The 17,385-nt window shown below is 43.2% G+C and overlaps 1 protein-coding gene across 1 annotated transcript in view; it reads right to left on the bottom strand.

The window, feature by feature from the left end:
• Positions 1-17,385, bottom strand: part of DNAH14 (dynein axonemal heavy chain 14) — a 448,557-nt gene that overhangs the window by 225,927 nt on the left and 205,245 nt on the right. The window contains 3 exon segments of the mRNA XM_077812193.1: positions 2,146-2,221; positions 12,186-12,440; positions 16,163-16,180. Coding sequence (XP_077668319.1) covers positions 2,146-2,221; positions 12,186-12,440; positions 16,163-16,180 — 349 coding nt within the window.

Here is a 17,385-nt window from a genome sequence, read left to right on the forward strand (position 1 = left end):
GGGCAGAAGCTGTGAAACAGAAAGAGATGCTTGGCACATTTTATTCATTGTACAGCACCATGCATATCTTCAGTGCTATCTGAATAAAGATGATAATAAAAAGAAACCTTAGTGAAGACTTCTATGAATTTCTCAGCAAACTTGACTTATATTCTATGTTAAAACCACCTGGTTATTTTGCACTCCAGTGCAGCAGAGTGGAAATTCTTCCACAGCTCCATTTGAATTGAAAAGGGAGGCTTTTATGGAATTAAATATGAAACAATCATAATCAGTACAGTAACCCATGTAATACTTATTTTGCCATTAAATTCCATCTATTTTACACTGTCCCCATACTTTCACTTTTTGATATGCCATGGATTTTTTTGCACTGATGATGCATAATTACATCATAAATTCTGTTTCTGCTCAAATGATTAGCTGTGAAATAATTAGTTTTGGACATTTACATTTAGCATCAATGGTGCATTGAGATGAATGCGGGCAATTCATACCTCTCAGGGTTGTTGTTTCTGGCTCTATACACACTCAAGACTTGTCTTCACTGTACTGTTAGCTCAAGGTATAACTCGAGTTTTACTCCTAACCTGCCTCTGGTCCACACACAAAAAATCTCTAGCTTCAGCTAGGTGTCTCTTTTAGCTTGAACTAACTGGAACATCAGGGGGTATAGGCTGAAACTCAAGTGCTGCTGAAGCTCAATCTAGTAATGAAGTGTCGATGCAGCAACTTGAGTAACAAGAACTCATCAACTGTTCATCCAGTCACTCTGTACCACTAATCAAATCACTCTGTGTAACAGTTTTGTTGTTTCAAAATGTGGTCACTCTCACTTGATTAAGGCTCCAGTGGAGTAATCTGAATGTACTAAGTTAAGCTAACAGTTACAGTGAAGACAAGCATTCAGGCAGACATCACTGTTTTAGTTTATAATTCAGCTCAAGATTTTATGGTAATCTACTCATCAATGATGGGTAGCAACTTTTGTGGCTGCAGATTACACGGAGCCTGGACATTAGTTAACTAAGGATAAATTTTAAGACAATGTGTGAATTTGATACAAAAATATAGCACTGAGATAAATGCCATGAGGCATAGTGAGAAAGTTTATGTTAAAAGCAATGACAAACCACTGACATGATACCTGTAACTTTATTCACTGTGGATGAGTTTCTTCTATCCTTACTCATGCTGAATAGTACCGTTACCCCTTTTGAACCACGTGGTTAGCCAAAATTTGTTCTTGTGGGTTGTTTGCATTAGAGGAAGAAATTGGTGATGGAGTCAGGTATTTCTTTAATGGAATCCTGTTTTATTTACAAAGAACGTACACAAAGTTCTGTTTACTTGAACACTTTAGGTTTCAAACAAGAGACAGTTTCTATGCTCGCAGTTGCAAACCCCTTTCTAGCCAGTATGTATTGAGCCCAAAAGCTCACTCTCTCCACTTTTTCTCAGGATCACTCTACCAGGGCTTCTCTGCTCCTTCTCTACTTATGTGGTGTTTCTGTTCCTTATCTCACATATACAGCACAAAACAGCAGTCAAACCAACCCCACCCTTGTGTTCAGGTTTAGGCCATCATGAAACCCCTCCACCTACAGTTCAGATTCCTGAGTGGCCTTACATGTGGTTTATCTGTGTTTTAGGTGGTGGCTCCTATTATTTCAGCTCTCTCTAAACAAAGGGACATTTAATTGTTCCTTCATTTATCCTCAGTGGAAAGTGGCTGTTATGCTCATCAGCTCCACTGAGGTTTTACCCAACCCCCAGAATAACAATACCTTAAAGAAGGAATAATTCTACTGAAGTCAATGAGGTCTATTTGTGGAGCAAGATATTACTCACTGTAAGGCTACCACAGTCTGGCTTCTAAGTAGTCCCAGTTGTTTAACTGGGGATATTTAAGAAAATTCTGCTTAAGTGAGTAAAAGTTGCATGTCTCTTTTTCCTTTCCTTGGTGAATTCTGAGGTAAAGACAAAATTTTTAATTGCAGAATTTATATTCTACTATAAGCTTAATTCTACTTCAATTATGAGGCCTTTACGAGGCAGCAGAAAGAGCAATGGACTTCAGAGAAAGGAGTTTTCTTTGTTAAATGTTTGCCATTTTTTCCACGTTTATACAGTCATAGCACTTACTGTGAGAGTACGAAGATTCTGTTACTTCTTTGTTTTTTGCAGTCACAGCAGCATCAGTTAGATCCATTTCGTTCAACTAAAACAAATGGCAATATTTACAGTGTAAGTTACTGGGTAATATAAAAGCTAGATTCTCTTGCCTAGTGGTGAAGATTTGTCATGGACTTTTTAAAAATAAAAAAATCACAGCGCATTCACAATAAATTTAGTAAAAGTCATGGAATTGGGGAAAAATAGTGTATAAAGTCATGGTATTAAAATTCAATGGTACCTCTTTAAATATAATATACAGAAATCCCTCCTCTGCCTCCTGTATGCCCCCCTGCAGTGGTACCAACCACCTGCAGCAGCACCCTCTGCCCCAGCACAGTAACACTAATCCAGGCTTGGTGAGGAGGAGAGGTTCCGGGAGGCTGCTGGAGAGTGAGTCTGCCCTGCCCTCCCGTCCTGTAGGGCTGCGCCAAGTTCCCCTCTTTGGGAGTCACAGCACTGCTCCAGTTTGGCCTAATCACCCTCCATAATCACGGAGAAAGGGCTGAGCCAAATTTTAGTGGGAGGTGCTGCGACCCCAGAGCCAGGCCCAGCTCTATGGGACAAAAGCTACCACTGCAGGATGAGCTCGCTCTCCAACCTCTGTTTCCCTCTCCAGGGCCTTCGCTCTGCACTGGCTGGCAATCCACCTAGAACCTTACCCCACAAACCACTAGTGGGTCACAACCCACTATTTGGAAAACATTTCTTTATTAAAATCACAAAGAAAAGTCATGGACAAAGAGAAAAATCATATATCCATGATGTTTTTACCACTGCGACAAACCTGCAACCTTACTCATACCAGTTATACAACTGAGGGATATTTAAAAGAAATACAAGTCTTTCCCTTCCATCCTATTATTAAGAAGCTTGTCTGACTGAATTATGGTGATTATCTGACTCAAATGTGTGTAAAATTCAGGGTATCCAAACATTACTAACAAAACAAAGATGAAGGTCAAACATTCTGGATGTTTTGTTTTCTTTAAACAGTCACACAAATAATCGCACAAGTCACTCCCTGCTTGATACTGCCTGTGAACTAGTAGGAGAGGTTACTCACCTTGTGCAGTAACTGGAGTTCTGTGAGATGTGTGTTGCTATGGGTGCTCCACTTCAGGTGTGCTTGCATCTGTGCACCTTTGATCAGAGATTTTTTTATAGCAATTCCCAATCAGCCCACGCTTGCACCCCACATATCCTTGTGCTCTGCACTGAAGCTATATTGGGCTGCATGGCCAAACAGTTCTCAGCTCCTTCTCCACCACAAAGACCCACTAGGGAGACTCCAAAGCAGAGAGGAAGGAGAGCAGGTAGTGGAGCACCCACAGGGACACACATCTCAAAGAAATCCAGTTATTGCACAAGGTGAGTAAACTCTCCTTCTTCAAGCAGTGTTCTTGTGGGTGCTCCACTTCAAGTGACTTCTGAACTGTACCCCCTTTATGTAGGTGGAAGATTCAGAGCAGAGTCCAATACAGAAGAGAACTGCATTGCCTAGAGCATCTGCTTTTGCTGAAGGTAACAAAGGATAATTATTAGAAAAAGTATGAAAAGATGACGAAGTTGCCGCTCTACAGATGCCTGCAATTGGTACATCCTTAAGTAAGGCTATAGATATAGATAGTGCTCTTGTGGACCGTGTTATCACTCTCAAAGAGGGCTGAATGTGACTTCTGTCATAATCTTAATACAGCCAAAAATCCATTTGGATAACTGCTGTTTAAAAATGAATGAACCTTGTTTCTGTCCTCAATGGATACATGTAGTCTAGGAGATCTTCTAAATGGTTTGGTCCTATCTAGGTAGAAGGATAATGCTCTCCTGATATCTATGCAGGGGTAGTCAGAAGGTAGACCGCAGGCCATATGCAGACCACCAGATGCTTTTGAACAGACCCTGAAATCTTTTTCCTTACTTATTATCATTATTATTTTATTACTTTCTCTGGAGTCTGGATCATGATTGTATCTTCACCAAGAAATTTGCACCTTGACAAAAAATAATTGACTACCCCGATCTGGTATGGAATATGGGTTCTTCAGTAGTCAAGTGAGGTTCTGGGGGGAAAAAAACTGACAGTTGAACAGTTTGATTAATATGAAATTCTAAGGACACCTTGGGTAAAAATCTTGGCTGTGCCCGTAGTGACACTTTCTCTTTGGTAAATAGCATAAATGAAGGGTCTGCCATTAAGACCCCCAATCCTTCCCCCCCTTAGGGCAGAAGTGATTGCTACCATGAAGATTGTCTAAATTGATAAATCTAATAAAGAACACATTGCTAGCGGCTCAAAATGATGTTTCATAAGGCAATTAAGTAGTAGCTTCAAGTTCCAGCTTGGAGTAAGATCTCTGATTTGTGGGGAGATATTCAATCAACCTCTTAGGAATCTTGTTCAAGCTGGATAAGCAAAGGAATGAAAAAACCCCTATAGGTGTGTGAAAAGCTATTGCTGTTGCTTAAGGAACCCTAATGGAATTCATAGAAAGACCCAGTATTTTCAGTTCCAATAGGTAACCCAATATCCTGGGAAGAGGAGAGTGAGTTGGCGAAATCTGATGACCGTTACATCAAAGATAATATCCTTTCCATTTCTCAGGCTAAGCATTTATTGTTGATTCTTTTCTACTATTTAATAAAACATGTTGTACCTCTGATAAATGGGATATCTCTATTCCCGAGAACTAATTAATCATGTTTTGGAGCCTGAGAATCTGCAGGTTGGGGTGAAGTGTTCAACAATCATCCTGGGTCAGTACGTGAGAACTGATTGAAACCTCCATGAAGGGCAAGAGGCAAGTAGGATCAAATAGGGATACCAGACTTGTCTTGGCCACATTGGTCCAATCAATATAGACAGAATGTGGCTTGATCTTATTGATAACCTTTAACAGTAACAATGTTGGTGTATAAGCATAAAGTCGTCCTTTAGTCCATGAGATGAGGAACATGACTCCTATGAATTGGGGATTGAGCCCCACTCTGGAGCAATACTTGATCCATTTTGTGTTGGCTACCACAGCAAACAGATCAACCTCCAGGAACCCTCAGGCTTAAGAATATCTTGCAGAGGACACTGGAGTTCAGTTCCCATTTGTAATTTAGAAAGAAATGTCTGCTGAGGTCATCTGCCATGAATAGTCTGAATAGTGTGAAGGTAAAAATCTGAGATGACTATTTGGTTGGCTATGCACCAATTTCTGAGTTTTATCGCTTCAGCACAGAGAGATGGGGAATGTGCACCTCCCTGACATTTTATATAATACAGCCACATTATCTGTCATTATCTTTAATGACTTTGACTTGAATAGAGACAGAAAAGCATAGCCATGCATTTTTGACAGCTCTCAATTGCAGAAGATTGATGTGGAGAAGCTGCATTTTCCCTGTACCTTGTGATGTCCCAGATGTACCCTCCCAACCCAAAAGTGAAGTATCTGATGATATCACCATGGTAGGGGGAATCTGCAAGAACACAACATCTGCAATAGGTTTTGGTTGGGTCCTTTCACCAGTTGAGTGATTATAGTACCCATTGGGGAACAGCCAGTAACTTGCCTAGACTGTGTTTGCTTGGCTTGTAAACAGTTTGAAGCCACCTCTGCACACCTCAGAGATGTAATGTGGCATGCTGCCCTACACAGATCCAAGATGATGTGTCCCAGCAGTTGAAGACAATCTCTTATTGTTACTTGAGGACTGCTCTTTGATACAAGTCTTTGATATGAGATTCACTAGTATGAAAAATCTGCTGGACAGTAGGTAAGCTCTGTCTGTCACTGCATCGAGGGAAGTGCCTACGAAATCCTGATGCTGGAGTGAAGTACAAACAGACTTTTTAATGTTCATTTGAAGGCCTAGACTGTGAAACAGGGAACATGTGATCTTTAATTCCTGATAGAATCTGCCAACCAATCATCTAGGTATGGAAAACAATTATACCCAGACAACACGAGTGAGCGGCAACTATTGACAGAATCTTTGAAAATATTGACTCTGAGATAGGCCGAAAGGGAGCACCCTGTATTGGTAGTGTTCCTTGTTTACTAGGAAACAAAAAAACCTCTTTTGTGAAGTAAAATCGTGACATGAAAATATGTCTGGTTTGCGACTCCTGAACTATAAATCTCCTATTTCTAATGAAGGAATTATTGCTGGACGAGTCACTATTCTGATTTTTTTGTTGCTTTACATATTTCTTTAGAGACCTGAGGTCTAAAATTGGCCTCCATCCTCCATTCTTTTGGGGATCAGGAAATACTTTGAATAGAATCTCCTTCCCACAAGAACTGGTTCTATTGCTCCTAAACTTAGAAGAAAGGTCATCTCTTGCTCTAGCAATTGATGGTGAGGGATCCCTGAAAAGGGAAGGGGAGGGGAGAAAAGTAGTAGGGATAGATTTGAAATGGATAGTGTAACCAGAAATTATGGCTTCCAAAACCCATATGCCTCATGTTATATGCTGTCAGGACTCACAGCCTGCAACAGAGGTAGTCTACAGGCAGTGTCATCAGTGCAACTGGCCTGAAGCAGGCTGCCTGATTAGCCATGCAACCTGACCGGCTGCAGAGGACAGCAGTCTGGCTCTTAAGCTAGCAGCAGCTCACTGGCTTCTCAATGCACACTATGCTTGCTCTTGCGTTACTCTGTTCCTGCTTTGCCCCCTGCCTTGCCTCTGTCTTGCCCCTGCCTTGAACCCCACCTTGTCTGATACCTTGCTTGCTCCAGTTCCTGACCTCTGTTTATGACCCTTGACTCTGGCTCCTGACTACGGACTCTGGCTCAACCCTTGGCTTGGTACCCAGTTCCTGCCTTCCGGTTTGACCCTTGGCTTTGCTTCCCAATGACTGATTAAGGCTCTGACCCCAGGCACTAGGCTTGCTGCCACTGGCCACTAGGCCAGATCACCCTCATCTCAGTCAGCTAACATATGCTTCCATGCATCCTGAAAAAGGGAAAGGAGGCATCCAAAAGGAGAGAGGAGGGTAAGACCTTGTCAGCTGGATGGTTGAGACTCTTGACCAAGCCATCAAAACTGTCATTTGGAGGAGAATATGTAGCTAAAGGTGGTTTCTTTTTTGGTCTCTTGGCTGGGGGTTCAGAGGGTCTACGATATGTTGAATACAGAGCTGGACATGCTCATTGCACCATCTGAGAACTACTAAATCTCCTTTTTATTTACAGGAATGTAAATCCCTAGGGATTGCAGTATGACTCTTGAGTCTTTTTAAGTGTGGAGAGCATGGGCAAAAAGAGAAGAACAACCCCCGCCATCTCTGCTGATCTACCATGTAGGTCGGGGAACAACCCAGAGACCTCCCCTCTGGTGGAATCCACAGTCCAGGTCAACTCCTCCTGTGTCTGATCAGGAGTTGGGAGGTCTGGGGGGGAACGCGGGCCCGCCCTCTACTCCGGGTTTCAGCCCAGGGCCCTGTGGATTGCAGCTGTCTAGAGTGCCTCCTGTAATAACTGCGTGACAGCTACAACTCCCTGGGCTACTTCCCCATAGCCTCCCCTCCCAACACCTTCTTTATCCCCACCACAAGACCTTCCTCCTGGTGTCTGATAACGCTTGTACTCCTCAGTCCTCCAGAAGCACATCCTCTCACTCCCAGCTCCTTATGTGCCTCTCCCTAACTGAAGTGAGGTCCTTTTTAAACACAGGTACCCTGATTAGCCAGCCTGACCTAATTGATTCTAGCAGCTTCTTCTTAATTGGCTCTAGGTGTCCTAATTAGCCAGCCTGCCTTAACTGGTTCCAGCAAGTTCCTGCTTGTTCTGGAACTGCCTCTGTTACCATACCCAGGGAACAGGGATCTACTTAATCTGGGTCTAATATATCTGCCTCCTATCACTCTTCTGTAACCATCTGGCCTGACCCTGTCACACTAGGCAAAAAGCTCCGGCAAACAATCCCTCGAGGGGGAGGCACAAAGGAGAAGGGGCTTAACCCCTGGTTATTAATTGCACTTGTTCATTAACAATACGCATTGCTGTTTTGCAAAGCTGATGCTTCCTTTTGCCTTTCGGGACTGTGGTCTCTCACTCCCAGCTCCTTACATGCCCCCCTACTAACTGATGGGAGGTCCTTTTTAAATCAGGTGTGCTAATTAGCCTGCCTGCCACAATTGATTCTAGAAAGTTCTTAATTGGCTCCAGGTGTCTTGATTAGCTTACCTGTCTTAATTGGTTCTAGCATCTTCCTGATTGCTCTAGGGCAGCCCCTGCTCTGGTCACTCAGGGAACAGAAAACTATTCATCCAGTGGATAGTATATTTGTCTTCTACCAGACTCCTGTACCCCACTGGTCTGGGTCTGTCACAACAGCTTTGAAACTTTACTATGCAGAAGAAAAATGTTGCTTTCCCTTTTTTTTTTATAAAGTAGTTTACATTTAACACAGTACTGTACTGTATTTTTGTGTCTCTCTGCTGCTGCCTAATTGTGTACTTTCAGTTCCAAATGAGGTATGTGGTTAACTGATTAGTTTGTAATTCTGAGGTTCCACAGTATGACCAAAAAGACTGAGCCTCTTGTGGTCCTTCCTGAGTGGGGTGGACTTTGAATTATATTGTCTGCCTCCACTACCACCACAGAAGATTAGCTTGGTAGGAGCTTAAGGTTCCAGAGATACCTGAAAGTTAAGGCAACATAAGCATGCTAGCCACTGATTTTCATCAGGGAAATAGCATGTGAAGTGGAAGGAGTACAGAGAAAATAGAAATTCCAATTCCATACCTGGAACATAATATGTTTTATTTGCCCTCTTGCAGGTAGGCACTATGGCAGCAGTGGTTTGCCAAACTGTCTTACCAGACTCCATAAGAGCTTCAGTGACTGAAATAGGATTCTTCATAGATGCTGAAGTGCGTAAAATATCTAGGAGTTTATGGTGGGACTCTTGAACCTCCTCCAATGGAATCTGTAGTGTCAGCAATCTGCTCCATCAGTTCGTGAAACTGCCTTAAGTCATCCACCACAGAAGGTAGTGGAGGCATGAGAGCTACATAAGGAGATGAGGAAATATTATCCTTATTAGTCCTGATCTCTTCCTCTAGCATAGGTGGTGGTAAAGAGGATTGAGGAGAATGGGCTCTTCTCTGCTCCCTCTGGAGTTGCAAGGACCTTGATATACACTTTTGGTGGTAGAATTCCCACAGGTGCCAGCAAGGCCCAAATGTCATAGGTGGAAGCAGCTATCTGTGTACCTGCCATGTGGGTGTCACTTGAGGTCTATCTTCCTTTAATATATCAGTATAGGAGGTACGGCGATGTGACCTAGAATCAGTAGGAGAAATTTGCACCAAAATTTGAGAGTCTGATGAGTCCTTTTCTACATATTCTAAATGGGGAGACAGCTGTTTGGCTTCCAGAGTAGATAAGGGCCAGTGTGATACTCTGGGTGATAGAGAGAGCAGTGAGTGGGAGAGTCTTGACATTGACAAACCTTCACTTGTTAAGAGAGGAGACTCTGGCTCAGAAGATATTTTCAGATCTATAGGGTACCATAACTCTTGCAGTTCTGATGGTATCAAAGATTGAGTCGAGTGGGAACCTGTGGGACAGTTTTGGTACTGATGCAGCTGGTACCAAGCGCTTGGAATGGGATGCCCTCAGTACTGTAGGTAGGTGAGCAGTCTTTGGTACTGTTGATTTTCTTGTTATAGGTACCGAGTGTTGTTCAGGGATAGGCCTGGTTTTTTCAACCCTGTCTCTGTTGCTCTAGGTACAGGTATCCAAACCCATTACCAAGTCTATCTTAGATGTCTGACTACTCTTTGCCTTTGCAGTACCAGTCTCACTTGGAGCAGGCACTGAACTCCCCTTGGGACCTGAGATCTCTGTAGCCTTCTCGTAAGATAGTGACCAGATTTTTATTGAGTTTTATTCCTTACCTACTTCTGCTTAGAGACAGATGTAGATGAGGACTTCAGTACTGTAAATGTACTTGGTGCTGCGGTACCGCCTATCTCTCCACTGGTCTCCATTGACTGAGATGTTGATGTGGACAGAGCACTAGTTGTATTGGGAAGTCTATGTATAGGAAGGTCCTCTGCTTCTGGATCCAAAGCTGGATGTAAAGATTGCTCCATCTCTAGTAGTTTAAACTTAATTTCTCTTTTTGGGGGGGAGGAGGGGGAACACCTAGTCTTGAAGGAAGTGCTGATTCTGTCTTGGGCCAAAGGCAGTTGAGAAAGAACTGAGGGTGGTTTACCTCATATAACTTCAGTGTAGAGCACGAGGTTGTGTGGACACAAACGTGTGCAGAATGGGCACTGCTACCAAAAATCTCTGATCAAAGGCTAAGGGCACAAGTGCACCCACTGAAGTGGAGCACCCAGAGGGACACTACTTGAAGAACCGTGGGATCTGTTGGAGGTGGGAAGATTAAAGCAAAATAAACAAATAAATAAATACTCTTTGGGCTAGATTCCAGGCTTGCTGTTATTCAGCCACTCAAACCTACCACTTACTTCACCTTCAGACCTGGAGGAATTGGCCTTATGCAGTTACTTGTGATAGGAGATAAAATATACTTCTACCATGTATAAATTTATATACAAATATATAATAGCACTCTGCTCAGGAAAGTAACATACACAAATCCGAGAGTCCAGCTATTCCCTTAGATTTGTGATTCTTTTGCCAACTGAGATAACTTGTTATATGTGTGGCAGCTGGAGATCCTGCAAACTAGAGTCATATGCAGTTGAAGGACTAGTGGCTTCAATCTCAACAGTGATGAAGCAGTAGTCTATTTCAAATTTTAACTTTGGAGTGAGGTGGGGAGCTTTTCAATTTCTACCTTTAGATTTACTAATTTACATTTATTGTGTTTGGTTTTCAGAAATATTTACCAAATGCAAGAAATGACAACTGCCAAAAAATGTTAACTGTAAGCAAGCCCACTATGCATATGTTTAGCTCCATATCAAGGGTTACTGCCTCGTGCAAAACACAGCACATGCAGGAAACATGCACATCACATATGACCAGATATATTAATGCATTTCTGACTTCTCCATTGTATTTGCTGCTTGAGCTCAGGACTTGCTGCTTGAGCTCAGGACTTGCTACCCTTCAGAGGAACTTCTCTGAACACAGCAATAAGCCACAAAGTATTTTACCTGTAGGATTGGGTCATAAGTATATTTGGTAGGATCTTCAACCCCACCCTGTCCTCTCTACACAAGGTAAATGGACCAAAGAAGATTAAAGAGGCTTAAAAAGTCCCCATTCAGTCTGTGAGAACATTCCTTTAGTACAAGAATTAAGGAACAAAGCTGTAAGGTTTCCTTCGAAAACCCCCCTCAACAAGCTTTGGTGTAGGAGTATGTCAGGGGCAGGGCCACAGCACAGAGTACTATCAAGATTCTGGGCAGTGCAATAGCCCATAGGAAAGCCCCAGAAGGCTGCTGTAATTTAGGCAGGCCCCCGGGGCTGCCTAAATTATGCCAATGGCCACTCCAACAGAGGGGCACAGGACCACCAGAGCACAAAGCCACCTTAGCTCCACTCCCCCTGGGCTGAGAGTTCTGCAGCACAAATTTCATTCATTAAATATAATTAAACACAGCATCTTGAAGATTTAAAAGCAGAGCTACTTTTGGAACCAGCAACATTTGCATCTAAAACAGGGTCATTGATTTTTTTTTGAGGCTTCCAAATTTGTGGGACAGTCCCAAATTTTATGTGTGATTAGGATCTGCAGCTCTCTGATGGCCAAATCTTGATCCCATTATAGTCAAAGCAAAGCTTTTACTGATTTCAGTCAGAATAAAATTTGGCCAAAAGAGCATCAATTGACATTTTGCTAGCTATCCTCCTTGATGGGAAAGAAGAGGATTATTGCACTAAAAGGAGAAGTTTTGGGGGAAGAGAGCCCAAATAATAGCTTGCCAGCCTCTCAAAACCCTACAGCTGGCCCACTTTAGAAGTCAACATTAGGTCATGCAAGACCGTAACATATTCCTTATAATCATTAAAATAACAACTGAACTCACAGTGTAAGCGTCCTGGATTCTTGTAGCTGGATCAGTGTTTGACTCCTTTTTTTTAGATTTTTTTGTTGAATATTTTGCAAATGTTCGAACTGCTGATGCCAATAATCCATCAGACCACTCCATAGTGTTAGGATCAGTCTGTCCATACAGCTCACCAACACTGACACACTTTGGGTTTATAACAAAAGTATCCACTTTTCCTTTCTTTGGTGCATTCTGAGGTAAAGACTTTTTTTTAATTGCAGAATTTGTATTCTACTATTAGCTTAATTCTACTTCAATTATAAGGCCTTTAACCTTAATGACTAACAGATTGCAACACCATTTATACACCACAAAGGGTCAAATCTAACAATTCTTAGTGAAGCCCTGATTCAGCAAGGTACTTATGCATGTGTATAACTTTAAGCACCTGAGTAGTCCCACTGATTTAAATGGACTAACTCAAACATGCACATAAAAAGCTTGTTGCATTTCACCCTGAGTTCTTACTCAGGGCTTGTCTATACTTGAAATGCTACAGCAGCACAGCTGCACAACTGCAGCTGCACCATTCCAGTGCTTCAGTGTAGATATTCCCTACAGCAATGATAGGGGTTCTCCTGTAGTTGTAGGTAATCCACCCTCCTGAGAAGCAGTAGCTAGGTCAAAAAAATAATTCTTGACCTAGCGCTGTTTACACTGTGGGTTAGGTTGGCTTAACTACATTGCTCAGGAATGTGGATTTTCTTTTTTACATCTCTAAGCGATGTAGCTGGGTTGACCTAACTTTTCAGTGGAGACCAGGCCTCAGTCAAATCTTCCATTAGTTTCATAAGGGGATTCAGGGTCCTCGGCAACAAGGTCTGAAATGCACCACAAGTGTGTTTAATTTACATTCAAACAGCATAAAGAAGCTTTATTGAGTTTCTAAATACAGTAAGTCTGATATTAGAAAAGCCACATTATCAATCTGAGTTTTTCTATTGAAGATTAATTTAGGATTAATTTAATTTTGATATGGTGGAAATGTGAGCATAAAATATTCTAACCTTCATTATAGTAGAGCTTCAAAATAACACAACACTGGACAACAAAGTATGACATTTATTTTCACACTCAGTATGTTGATTAGAATTTATATTTGTTTTCTTATTCAAAAGTAGAGCTAGGTAGTGCAATGGGTTAATGAACTAGCCATAGACTCTAGAGGCCTGGTTTCATAACTTGTTACATGTAATAAGTGAAAAATAAATATGTGGTCTATACCTAGTTCCTATTTGACATTTGCCTTTGCAAAACCAACACACAATTCTAGTAGTCTAGGACTGAAACAGCTAGACCTGTTGCAGACTTAAAGTATGTGGGAAAGCTTGCACAACCACTGCTGATACATTAGTCTGTCAGGTCTGTGAGAACCAAACATCCATAGAAATTTTAAAAAGAAAAAAATTGTTCTTTAATGGAAGAATATAAAGAAAAGCCTTGCTTACTCACCTTTCATAACTGTTGTTCTTTGAGATGTTTTGGTGGGATAACTCACATGACTGGAATGCTGTGATGGATGGATATAAACAGGAAGGACAGGCGGGGCAGAAAAGGTGGGGGAATTGCATTCTTTGTAAGAGAGCAGTATGACTGCTCAGACCTCCAGTATGAAACTGCAGAAAAACCTGAGAGTCTCTGGATTCAGTTTAGAAGTGTGAGCAACAAGTGTGATGTTGTGGTGGGAGTCTACTATGGACCGCCAGACCAGCGGGATGAGGTGGACGAGGCTTTCTTCAGGCAACTAACAGAAGTTACTAGATCACAGGCCCTGGTTCTCATGGGGGACTTCAATCACCCCAATATCTGCTGGGAGGGCAATACAGCAGTGCACAGACAATCCAGGAAGTTTTTGGAAAGTGTAGGGGACAATTTCCTGGTGCAAGTGCTGGAGGAACCAACTAGGGGCAGAGCTCTTCTTGACCTGCTGCTCACAAACCAGGAAGAATTAGTAGAGGAAGTAAAAGTGGATGGGAACCTGGGAGGCAGTGACCATGAGCTAGTCGAGTTCAGGATCCTGACACAAAGAAGAAAGGAGAGCAGCAGAATATGGATCCTGGACTTCAGAAAAGCAGACTTTGACTCCCTCAGGGAAATGATGGGCAAGATCCCCTGGGAGAACAACATGAGGGGGAAAGGAGTCCAGGAGAGCTGGCTGTATTTTAAAGAATCCTTACTGAGGTTGCAGGAACAAACCATACCGATGTGTAGAAAGAATAGTAAATATGGCAGGCGACCAGCTTGGCTTAACAGTGAAATCCTTGCTGATCATAAACACAAAAAAAGAAGCTTCGACAAGAAGTGGAAGTTTGGACAAATGACCAGGAAGCAGTATAAAAATATTGCTCAGGCATGCAGGAGTGAAATCAGGAAGGCCAAATCACACTTGGAGTTGCAGCTAGCAAGGGATGTTAAGAGTAACAAGAAGGGTTTCTACAGGTATGTTAGCAACAAGAAGGTGGTCAAGGAAAGTATGGGCCCCTTACTGAATGGGGGAGGCAACCTAGTGACAGAGGATGTGGAAAAAGCTAATGTACTCAATGCTTTTTTTGCCTCTGTCTTCACGAACAAGGTCAGCTCCCAGACTACTGCACTGGGCAGCACAGTACGGGAAGGAGGTGACCAGCCCTCTGTGGAGAAAGAAGTGGTTCAGGACTATTTAGAAAATCTGGATGAGCACAAGTCTGTGGGGCTGGACACACTGCATCCGAGGGTGCTAAAGAGTTGGCGGATGTGATTGCAAAGCCATTGGCCATTATATTTGAAAACTCATGGTGACCGGGGGAGGTTCTGGATGACTGGAAAAAGGCTAATGTAGTGCCCATCTTTAAAAAAGGGAAGGAGGATGATCTGGGGAACTACAGGCCAATCAGCCTCACCTCAGTCCCTGGAAAAATCGTGGAGCAGGTCCTCAAGGAATCGATTTTGAAGCACTTAGAGGAGAGGAAAGTGGTCAGGAACAGTCAGCGTGGATTAACCAAGGGCAAGTCATGCCTGACTAACCTAATTGCCTTCTATGATGAGATAACTGGCTCTGTGGATGAGGGGAAAGCAGTGGACATGTTATTACTGGACTTTAGCAAAGCTTTTAACATGGTCTTCCACAGTATTCTTGCTAGCAAGTTAAAGTAGTATGGGCTGGATGAATGGACTATAAGGTGGATAGAAAGCTGGCTTGATCATCAGGCTCAACGGATAGTGATCAATGGCTCCATGTCTAGTTGGAAACTGGTATTCAGCGGCGTACACCAGGATCAGTCCTGGGGCTGGTTTTGTTCAATATCTCCATTAATGATCTGAAGGATGGCGTGGATTGCACTCTCAGCAAGTCTGCAGATGACACTAAACTGGGAGGAGTGGTAGATACGCTGGAGGATAGAGATAGGATACAGAGGGACCTAGACACATTAGAGGATTGGGCCAAAAGAAATCTGATGAGGTTCAACAAGGACAAGTGCAGAGTCCTGCACTTAGGACGGAAGAATCCCATGCATTGCTACAGACTAGGGAGCAAGTGGCTAGGCAGCAGTTCTGCAGAAAAGAATGTAGGGGTTACAGTGGACAGAAGCTGGATATGAATCAACAGTGTGCCCTTGTTGCCAAGAAGGCTAACGGCATTTTGGGCTGTATAAGTAGGAGCATTGCCATCAGATTGAGGGACATGATCATTCCCCTCTGTTAGGCATAAGTGAGGACTCATCTGGAGTACTGTGTCCAGTTTTGGGCCCCACACTACAAGAAGGATGTGGAAAAATTGGAAAGAGTCCAGCGGAGGGCAACAAAAATGATTAGGGGGCTGGAGCACATGATTTATGAGGAGAGGCTGAGGGAACTGGGATTATTTAGTCTGCAGAAGAGAAGGATGAGGGGAGGATTTGATAGCTGCTTTCAACTACCTGAAAGGGGGTTCCAAAGAGGATGGATCTAGACTGTTCTCACTGGTACAAGATGACAGAAAAAGGACTAATGGTCTCAAGTTGCAGTGGGGGAGGTTTAGGTTGGATATTAGGAAAAACTTTCACTAGGAGGGTGGTGAAGCACTGGAATGCATTACCTAGGGAGGTGGTGGAATCTCCTTCCTCAGAGGTTTTTAAGGTCAGGCTTAACAAAGCCCTGGCTGGGATGATTTAGTTGGGGATTGGTCCTGCTTTGAGCAGGAGGTTGGACTAGATGACCTCCTGAGGTCCCTTCCAACCCTGATATTCTATGTGTTGCTCATGTCCATTCCATTGTAGGTGTATGTGTTCACCACATCCACCAGTGCTGGAAGTTTTCCCCTCAGTGGCATCCATAGGGGACTGGCTCTGGTGCTTTCTGGAATGGCACGCACATGTGCCGGTATAAGGGGCACAGCTGGCCTCCACTTCAGTTCCTTCTTGCTGGAACTCCAACAGAGGGGAAGGAGAGTGGGTCATGGAATGGACATGAGCAACGCATATTAAAGAACAACAGTTGTGAAAGGTAATCGTTTTTTCTTCTTTGAGTGCTTGCTCATGTCCATTCCATTGTAGGTGACTCCCAAGTAGTACCTCCTGAGGCGGGTAGAGTTAATGGAGTGTCAACGGCAACACAGCTCTGCCAAAGCCAGCATCATATCTGGCCTGCTGGGTGATGGCACAGTGCATCTTGAAGGTGTATACCGATGACCATGTCGTGGCTCTGCAGATGTCCTGGATGGGGACATGCGACAGGAAAGCAGCCGATGATGCCTTAGCTCTTGTGGAATGAGCTGTCATTATTGGGAGGGCACAGCCTGTTCCATCTATTAGCAAGTTTGGATGCATGTAGTGATTCAGGATGAAATCCTCTGAAAAGACACTGGGAGGCCCTGCATCCTGTCAGCCACCGCAATGAAGAGTTGAGTAGATCAGCGGAAGGGCTCAGTGAGCTCCAGGTAGAAGGCCAGGGCATGCCTGATATCTAGGGTGTGCAGATGCCTCTCCTCATGGGACGTATGAGGCTTTGGACAGAATACCAGGAGGAAGATATCCTGGTTGACATTCAACTGCGATACCACCTTTGGCAGGAAGGCTGAATGGGGACGCAGTTTTACCTTCTCCTTGTAGAACACCGTGTATGGGGGCTCTAAGAGCTTTAATTTCAGAGACTTGCCTCACCAATGTAATAGCTACAAGGAATGAGATCTTCCACGATAGATGTGAAAGAGAGCACGAAG

Source organism: Eretmochelys imbricata, chromosome 3, assembly GCF_965152235.1.
Source record: "Eretmochelys imbricata isolate rEreImb1 chromosome 3, rEreImb1.hap1, whole genome shotgun sequence".
NCBI classification, from domain to species: domain Eukaryota; kingdom Metazoa; phylum Chordata; order Testudines; family Cheloniidae; genus Eretmochelys; species Eretmochelys imbricata.